The 9,772-nt window shown below is 39.5% G+C and overlaps 1 protein-coding gene across 1 annotated transcript; it reads left to right on the top strand.

Annotated features, from left to right (window-relative positions):
• Positions 1 to 302: 302 nt before the first annotated feature.
• On the top strand, positions 303 to 8,868 carry LOC129652699 (tripartite motif-containing protein 43-like). Its single transcript, XM_055581589.1, has 7 exons — positions 303 to 437; positions 1,732 to 2,146; positions 3,082 to 3,177; positions 4,396 to 4,626; positions 6,035 to 6,057; positions 6,568 to 6,665; positions 8,157 to 8,868. The coding sequence occupies exons 2-7, from the start codon at positions 1,736 to 1,738 to the stop codon at positions 8,654 to 8,656; spliced, it is 1,359 nt and encodes a 452-aa protein (XP_055437564.1). The 5' UTR covers positions 303 to 437; positions 1,732 to 1,735; the 3' UTR covers positions 8,657 to 8,868.
• The last annotated feature ends 904 nt before the right edge of the window (positions 8,869 to 9,772 follow it).

The following is a 9,772-nucleotide window of genomic DNA, read 5'->3' on the forward strand; positions in this document are numbered from 1 at the left end:
TTTTGCTAAACTCTTTAGAGATGAAAGAATTTTTCCAACTTGTTTAGTAAATTAAAAATAAAAATTAATGCCATTCAGAGAGTCAAAGGTTGGGTTCGTGGTACAATCAGTGACTCTTGAGGAGAGGATGTTGGCAGATATGTTTATGAAGATAAGCCAATTTGTTAAAGCAGTCTTGCCTTGTTTTAGGAAATCTAATCATCCATATTAACCCCATTGGAAGACTGGTGAAACATAATCACTTGAACAAGTGGGTGGGGTTCAGAGACACAATATAAGGAGACTCCAGGAGGCAAAGTCAGTCTTCTCCAGAACCGAGAGGGAGTGTTTGGAGTTCACCTACATCTTGAGACTTCTGAAAGCCACACTTGGAACTCTTGACCCCTGGGCCAACTTCATATTCTTCTCCAGGGTAGACTGTTTCTACAACTCCTTAGGTGAGTACACAATTCACCACAGAGCAGCTTCTGGGACTTTTCTGAGGGAAAACAAACTAAATTTTCTAATTTTAATTTATTGGTAAAATGAGATTTTTTTCAATGTAACAGCCCTGTTTACCAACTTAGTGAAATGATCCTGTTCCGGTTTTGTGAGCTTGTCTTGACATGCACTGTGGAATGATTAGGGGGATTCATTTTACTTCTGTGATTGTGTTTCTTTCTTAGTTGTCCCCATGCATTTTAAGGACTCAGAAAGTGGCTGACTGATATGTTTTGTGTTTGATGTAGCTTCTAAAAATATTTCTTAAGACTATTCAATTCAATATGTAGTACCTATCATCACTTACCCGAAAAATGAAATGTGTCTGTATATACCAGAGAGAATACTCTACACTAGAGCTAGATAATGCACACAATGAGTTGCTGAAAATATTGCTAAAGTGAGGTAACTATCATCCCTCCCAAAATAAACATTTTTGACTGAAATCTTAAAGAAGCTAGGGAATGACTGAGCAGTCAGAAAAGTGACACTATTGAGCATACAGAGATGAGAAACTTTAGATGCTTCTATGCTTAACAAGCACAGGCAAAAGGACCTATTTTTTTTACAATGTAAAATTTAAATCACATGAATTTTTTTGATGATGACTATTTCTATAACATGTAAAATGCATTGGGTGAGTATGGATAGAAAGAAAAATTCAACCACTTAGTATATTCATGTAAATAAACTCTGGTTGGAATAAGTTACAATTTGCCAACATTTAATTTCCTCTTTATTGACTCTGAATGTACTCAAAGTGCTTTACAAAGAAAAAAATATTTTTGGAAAAAATGCAGATTGAGATAAAAAAAGGACATCTAAAGAAAATGCATGATAATTACATGAAATAATAAAAATACAAGCTTAATCAACTGTCTCACACCAAATCAATGACTGGCATAGAGAATAGTGACTGTTTGCAGAAATTAGGACCCACCACGTACAGCTGTCAATTAGGTCAAGCTCTTGAAGTCATGCTATCTAGAGGAAAACAAGACCTCATCAAAACCGAGCTTCTCTAGTAGGTAGAGGGGAAAGAGTTCAGAAGATAGTGTTGGTTAGGCCACTGAGAAAATTGTCTGCAGCTCTTGAAAGTTGTGTTTATGTTTTCCATTTGTAGCCAATGAAAAATCCAGATTCTTCTGCTCCTAAAGCAGTGTATTATTTAGTCACAACCCAAGTCTAATTTTGTTTGTTCCTTTTTTGGCTTGGGGAAAGAGGAATAAACTCCTGATGTTCTTTCCTCAGGAAAATGGACTCAGAAATCCCAGAAGCCTTCCAGAAGGAGCTCACCTGCCTCGTCTGCCTGAATTTCCTTCTAGACCCAGTCACCATAGGCTGTGGGCACAGCTTCTGTAGGTCCTGTCTTTGTCTTTTCTGGGAACAAGCCGAAGTCCCTGCCAGTTGTCCAGTGTGCAGACAACCATCAGAACAGACAAACCTCAAAACCAATTTTCTTCTGAAGAATCTGGTGTCCACTGTCAGAAAAGCCAATCTCAGGCAATTCCTGAAGTGTGAGGAACACCTGTGTGGGACCCACAGGCAGAAAAAGATGATCTTCTGTGAAGCCAACAAGAGCTTGCTCTGTTTGGTCTGCTCTCAAGGTCAGGAGCACAAGACTCACAGACATTGTTCCGCTGAAGAGGCTGCTGAGGAATCCTGGGTGAGTGATGCCTCTGAGAGCACTTAGGAAGCTTGAGGATGGTACACCTAAGAGACTAAAATGATGATGCTTAAACCCTCTCTTTACTGAGTTGGTAAAGAATCCACCTGCAATGCAGGAGACCCCGGTTTGATTTTGGGTTGGGAAGGTCCCATGGAGAAGTGATAGGCTACCCACTCCAGTATTCTTGGGCTTTCCTTGTGGCTCAGCTGGTAAAGAATCCACCTGCAATGCTGGAGACCTGGGTTTGATCCCTGGGTTGGGAAGATACCCTTGGAGAAGGGAAAGGCTACCCACTCCAGTATTCTGGCCTAGAGAATTCCACGGACTATACAGTCCATGGAGTCACAAAGAGTTGGACACGACTGAGCAACTTTCACTTTTACTGAGTGCCACGTACAGATCTAGTTAATAATAAAGTGGTGAAGAATATAGAGCAGTGTACCTGCTTTATGGAACTTGTATCCAATGGCTGGCTGATGAAGCTAACTGAAATTATTGGGTGATATATTATTATGCTATTGACACTGTCGGGCCTTAATTTTAAGAAAGAAACTGTAAAATATACAAGTGCAAAAATACTTTTAATTGAATACAGGTTTTCTAATCCTGGACAAGAAGGAAGATACACTTCATTGGATTTTACAGAAGATAAACATAACTGTATCCAAATTTTGATATAAGCTGCCACAGCAGCTGAAAATTAGTCATACCTTAGGCAGATAAGTACCTAACGGTGTGTGGATTTTTAGTGTAGAATTTCATACAACAGATCATGAGTTAGGAAAAATAGGGACACCTGATGACCTGCTGTGGTCTGTTAGTGTCTTCCTCAAGGACCTTTATCTAATAATCGTCAGTACACCCCAACCTTTGGGCTCTGAAACTCCAATGTATTTGCTTTTCTTGTACTAAAATTCATAATTCTTTTACAGGAAAAGTTGGCAAAGCAAATGAGATCTTTATGGGAAAAGATTCAAGAAACTGAAAGAAATCTCAAGAAAAGTAGCAGAGGAACTGACCCTTGGATGGTAAGTAGAACATATTTCTCTGAAAAAACAGATTGAGGCAGACAGCGAGAAACTTACCATTAATGAAGTGAGCTGAATTCAGAGAGTGAGTTGAACACCATCAGAAAAAATCTTCTAAGCACCATTCAATCAACATTTTCATGCCTCTTGAGCTCTTTAGGATCCAGTGGATCAATAACTAAAACAAAAGACCCATTAGAAGAAAGTTCTAAGGTGGATATTTATGGTGTGATGTGGATGATTAGGCATGATTCAGGATCTCAAGGAAAATTTCTCAAATTTAAGATCAATTTCAGTTTTGAAGTTCAAGTAAATGTTTAAAAATCCATGGGTTATTTCAGGCACAGATTTCTGTCAGTCATACATTCCAGAAAGTAAAAGGCATGTCATTGGGAACCACAAAGTACTTCAATCTGATTAGTACATGAGCCCATGTGATACAAAGCAAACATGAACAGCACTTTAAGGAGTGTGCCCATCACAGTGAAGAGTGATTGCTTTCTGGCTAGTGAGTAATATTGGTTCAAGTTGGAGAAAATGTGACATGTTAAACAACTCAGGGGGAAAGGAACAAGGAGAAGGAGTTGGAGCATGAGAGAGTGAATCATTCAATACCAGGAGAAATATGAAATGGAATGAAGAGAAATGATCTTCCAAACAATATGGGAAGAAGCTTGTGAACTTATGGGGAGGAAGAAAACTGATGCATAGAGAAAAGAACACTAGAAAGAAATGATTGAGACTGGACAACTGTTCAAGGACAGGCAATAATTTTTACGAAGATGTTTCCTGAGATTACCAACACTGAAAGTATTATGTAGCATGGCACTAAGAGAGAAAGCCAGGAGATAATAGGTGAAACACAAGCTTACGTATTAGCATTGAAATGAGGATATTGCATATGACATATGAATCACCCATAAATTTCAATTGCTTACCTGGGCTCTTTCACATTTAACAGGAGGCATATGAAAGAAATGATTCATGAAAAGATTTTCTCCAAGTGTTTCAGGAACTCCTGAATTAGATGAAAGTTGTTTGAGGAAAGGGTAGGTTTGGTTTCTGATCAATTAAAAAGAATGAAAACAAGGTAAAGGAAAGAAGAATGAACTTGGCTTCTGAGATGAGGGAGGGCATTCATTTAGGATGGATGTAGCTTCTTGGGAGAGAACATGAATCATAGCAAACTAAATGATGTTGAAATTCATCTCTCAACAGTTTTATGTGTATCGACATGGAGACATGATTAGGAGAACTTATCAGATGGCACCCCCATTTCTCCCAGAGGAAGAAGATTACTATGTAGAGAGTATTGTAAAAGAAGGCCAAAACATATACAATCAACTCAGAAGAAGGCAAGAGGAAATAATCGGAAAGAAGAGAGAGCTCCAAGAAATACACAAGGAGCTCATTCAAATGTGCTCTAAATCAGACGTGGAGCTGCTCCAGGTAAGAACTGAGGATGTGTTTGAAAATACATTACCTAACTTTCACACCTTTGACTTCCCTGACATGGTATATTTCTTCATCCCCTGTGACTAAGGTGGGATTCTCTCCTACTTGGAAATATTATAGATGAAGTGCAACTCATGCAAATTATGCCTGAGCAAGCTTTATAGCATTCTGATCCTAGATATTCCCCAGGGAATATTCCCTTTTCAAAATCTCCTTTTGTAACTTGCTTCTATTAAAACCAGAAAGGAACAGCTTATGTACTGATTCCATTTTTTGGTCTCCAAATGTGCAATGGGAGACATTTGGACAAAGCTCATATGTGTATGTATATACATATATACAAACACACATATACATATATATGTGTGTATATATATGTGTGTGTGTGTGTGTGTGTGTATGTATGTATATTTCCACTTCCTGTTGAGATACACCAGGTTTCATTAGACATTAATTTGGAGTTTATTACACTTTGGGTAAAAGCCCCAGGAAAGATCAATATGCAGAAAGCAGAGGGTGAATCATCAGTACTCTTGTCCTTTCTCTGTTTCACCTTTCGTTTTATTAACTCCTCAAGAAATACATTCTATCCATATAAAATATGTTGTCCCAGAGTTTTTTTTTTTTTTTTTCCCAGAAAGAAAAGGAAAACAGATTTCTCAGACTGTTTCTGGTGGTGGTGATTAAAACTCTGTTGAAGTTTTTTTTTTTTTTTTTTTTTTTTTTGCTTTTACTTCTTTTTTTTTTTAAATTTTATTTTATTTTTAAACTTTACATAATTGTATTAGTTTTGCCAAATATCCAAATGAATCCGCCACAGGTATACATGTGTTCCCCACCCTGAACCCTCCTCCCTCCTCCCTCCCCATACCATCCCTCTGGGTCATCCCAGTGCACTAGCCCCAAGCATCCAGTATCGTGCATTGAACCTGGACTGGCAACTCGTTTCATACATGATATTTTACATGTTTCAATGCCATTCTCACAAATCTTCCCACCCTCTCCCTTTCCCACAGAGTCCAAAAGACTGTTCTATACATCAGTGTCTCTTTTGCTGTCTCGTACACAGGGTTATTGTTACCATCTTTTTAAATTCCATATATATGCGTTAGTATACTGTATTGGTGTTTTTCTTTCTGGCTTACTTCACTCTGTATAATAGGCTCCAGTTTCATCCACCTCATTAGAACTGATTCAAATGGATTCTTTTTAATGGCTGAGTAATACTCCATTGTGTATATGTACCATAGCTTTCTTATCCATTCATCTGCTGATGGACATCTAGGTTGCTTCCATGTCCTGGCTATTATAAACAGTGCTGCGATGCTGAAGTTTTGCCAACCCAAATCCTGGTTGCCTGTATATAAGGTCTAACTTGTCTTTTTTTTTTTTTTCTTGACAGGAATTGGAAGACAAACTGAAATGGTAAGCTTTTCGATACTGATGAGGGCACCTGGGGGCTCTGAAAGAGATACAGCAGCACTTAACAAAGTGATGACGTAACTTACCTAGATAATGCTAGATTGCTTGTGTACATGTGTCTGCACCTGTTTTGCTGAGTATGATTTCTTGCTCAAAAGGAAGTTAGCCTTTTTGCTACTGTGGCAGAGGGAGGTATTATCCAGCTCAGTGCAAAAATTTCTTAAAGGTCAGTAATTTCTTATTTAGATTTCAAAATCACCAGCACCTAGAGGTGCAAAGACTAGTTTTCCCCAAGTTTGAGGTTAGAGAGGCAATTACCTCTGAGAAATGGGCTGGAATCAGGGCAAGAAGAAGAGTGAGAATAAATTTCCAAAAACAGCTCAATTCTATCCCATGAGGGTGGAAAAGGGATTTAGATGAAGAGTGTTGAGCTGAAGAACGCTGTCTTATCGTAAAGGCTGTGTTTAAGAAGCCCTGGGCAGCAGAAGGATGAACCACATCTTTCTCTTACAGGAGTGAGACAGCACAGCTGCACGTGCCTCAGCCTCTGCTCCCAGAACTCCCTGCGCGTCCCATGTCTGGGCTGATGGAGTGGCTCAACCGCTTCCGAGGTGAGTGTCACCCCATTGGTGGGTCTGCCCTGCAGGGTCCTTCAGTGGTGGTGTCCACAGAGAGTCTTTTCCTGCTTAGCTTTCACCTTGTGCAGGGGAACAGCCTGCAAATAGACAGGCGAAGACATATACGGTCACAGAGTCACTAATATCCTTACAGAATACATGCAGGCTGGTGCAGATACTGATTTGATTCAGGCCTCATCAAATATTTTTAAATTTCATAAAATTTTGTATAATGAAAAAAGTAACATGCTCCCAAAATGGCTTCTTGAGCCCTAGAAATATCATGACATACAATGTCAGCTGTTCACTGACTTCTAGAAAACTGGTAATTAAAACAGGATATTAAATTTCAGAGTTTAAGTGCAGTTAGAGTCTTAAAACATTTTTTAAGAATACATTTTCTTTTCTTTTTTATTTATATTATTTTTAAAATATTTCTTTCTTTATTTAGTTTTAACCACACTGGGTCTTTGTTGCTTTGCCCAGGTTTCTCTTGCTGTGGTGAGCCAGGTTGCTCTTCATTATAGTGGTTGCCTTCTCATTGCAGTGGCTTCTTTTGCTGCAGAGCACAAGAGACTCTTGATGAGTGAGCTTCAATAATTGTAGCATGTGGGCTCAGCAGTGGTGGGTCCTGGGCTCAAGAGCATGGGTTCGGTAGTCATAATCCACAGGTTCAGTTGCTCCACAGCATGTGGAATCTTTCCAGATTAGGAATGTCCCCTAAATTCGCAGGAAGCATCTTATCCACTGTGCCACCAGGGAAGTACTAAAAACATTTTTGCTTAAAAAGTTCTTAGGAATTGAAGGCATAAAGTGCTTTTTCCATTCACATAATTTTACAAAATATATAAGCCTCAAAAATCAAATGCAGAAATCACAAGTAAGCAAATGGTTGAATGATGAGGCCACAATGAGCTCCATGATAAACTTCACCCTGGAGGGTGACTTAGCAGGAAGTAGAAGACTAAGCCTCAGTTTGGAACCACAGATCAAAGACAGAAAAGCCCTACAAATAAACTACTTTGAAGAAGCCATCCTTAGGTTGTACTTCTTCAGTATCCATTTGCTAACTTAACTGAAATGGTAGAGTGATCACCATTTTTCCATTCTACAATGCAGCTTTTTTCATTGCACAGCGGTGGTGAAGGTGGGGATAAGATATGCTGTCATGGTCTTGGAGGTGGTCGATGCCCAGGAGTCCAATCCTTTAGATGTAATAAATATACAATATTACACCCAGCCAGAAGTCACCTTGACCTCCCTCTAACTTATAATCTCTGGACTTGTAGGAAGTTTTTTCCATTTTAATTAGTTCTTTCTTCAGCAGATATGTTAGCAATATTTAAACCCAATACTTTCCAATCAGAACTGCCCTTCCAATCTTACAATATATTTCCACTGAGACTCAGGTGGACCACCTTCTCTGGGAGATAATTCGAATTTTAACATTGATTTTGACTGGCATTTTCTCTCATCTCTTCACAGTCAACTTTTCACTCAGTAACGAAGTAAGCAGTCAGCACATCAGGTTGTTCGATGATGCAAGACGTCTGACGTATGAACATGACAGCCTCCATGCATCTTTGGATGGTGGAACATTGAAGTATTTTGCCTCATGGGGAGACCAGAGCTTCACCTCTGGCAAACAGTACTGGGAGATGCTTGTGGATAGCTCTTGGGACTGGGCAGTAGGTGTCTGTAAGGATTCCTGGATAAGGAAGGACGATGGCATACTGGACAAGTCCAACAGGGACAACTTTCTCCTTGTGTGTGTGAAGCAGGATGATCATTACCAACTCTGGACCACAGCCCCCACCACGCCTCTGTACATAGAGAGACCTCTGGGCAGGGTTGGGGTGTTCCTTGATTGTGACAGTGGAAGTATTAGTTTTGTGGATGTTGCCAAGCGCACCCTCCTTTGGAGGTACAATGATGGCGTGTGCACTTTCCCTGTCAGGCCCTTCTTCTGCACTGGCCACAGGTGAGGATCTGAGTCACGGCCCAGATGGGATGCTCAGGACTCCTTCTCTGGGGGACCCCCTTGTCCACTGCAGCATATCAAGGAGACTTCCTGATCTTTAGGCTCTTTCTACTGTAATGGAGCTTCTTTTATTGTTATTTGATGTGAAGATAGTGTCAAATGCACACTTCACTTGGTTGTCCTCCATATTGCTGACAATAAATTCTTCTCTTGTTACCATGTGTCCAGAATATATGCTGTGGGTTTTCACTTCCTTTATGAGCTTCCTAAATTCACCACAATATGATCATGTGCTTCCCACTTCCTGGAACTCAATACAGGAACCCAGAACCTGCACAGCATAGGCAGACCTGGTCACCAACCAGGCCTACGTCAGCCTGCAGACTTCTCCTGCTTCCTCATAATCTACTGCACTATATAGATCTATTCAACCTCAGGATGAAATCTGATTTGCAGGGAAATCGCCATTGCCCTGGAAACTGGGGAAAACATTTCTTTTAGAGAACTCAAAATTTGCATTTCTTTTTCTATTACAATAGTATAAGGGAAAAGACAGAAAGACAGAAACAATCTCCTAAAGGATGGACGCTATGGCTTCCCTTTGGCATATCTGAAATACCACCATCATTATCACCATACTTGAGGACCATTATTAAATAAGGGCTACTTGAAGACACCTAGTGTGATTTTTAGGGCCACGGATATGATAACCCAGAAAGTTAAGTCAATGAGGGTGGGATAAGCAGAACAAAGTGACAATGCATATTCTTGCTGGGATAAAGCTGGATGGTGTGGAATTTCATTGCACTACGTAGAATGGCTCACAATGAAATACATTTGAATTATTTCTGAGATTTTTCCCTTTAATATTTCCCGAACAAGGTTTTAACCACCTGAGTAACTGAAATCAAGAAAAACAAATCTGCGGATGAGTGGTTTACTATATATTAAAAAAAAAATAATCTAGAGAAAGGAGTTAGAGAATTGTTTGGACTTTGAATAATTTCCAAGTTTTCCTGTTGGTCATGTTAGTCTGGAACACAGGATTAACATCTAGGTCATCAAAAAAGAAAGAAAAAACATAGCAAGTGATGAACCTTGTATACCATGGGGCCTTGCA

This window comes from Bubalus kerabau, chromosome 5 (genome assembly GCF_029407905.1).
Source record: "Bubalus kerabau isolate K-KA32 ecotype Philippines breed swamp buffalo chromosome 5, PCC_UOA_SB_1v2, whole genome shotgun sequence".
Lineage (NCBI taxonomy): Eukaryota > Metazoa > Chordata > Mammalia > Artiodactyla > Bovidae > Bubalus > Bubalus kerabau.

Coding starts and splice junctions, on each gene's coding strand:
- LOC129652699 (XM_055581589.1), top strand. CDS start 1,736: ATGGACTCAGAAATCCCAGAAGCCTTCCAGAAGGAGCTCACCTGCCTC. Junction 2,147..3,081: donor AGGCTGCTGAGGAATCCTGG/GTGAGTGATGCC, acceptor ATTCTTTTACAG/GAAAAGTTGGCAAAGCAAAT. Junction 3,178..4,395: donor GAGGAACTGACCCTTGGATG/GTAAGTAGAACA, acceptor ATCTCTCAACAG/TTTTATGTGTATCGACATGG.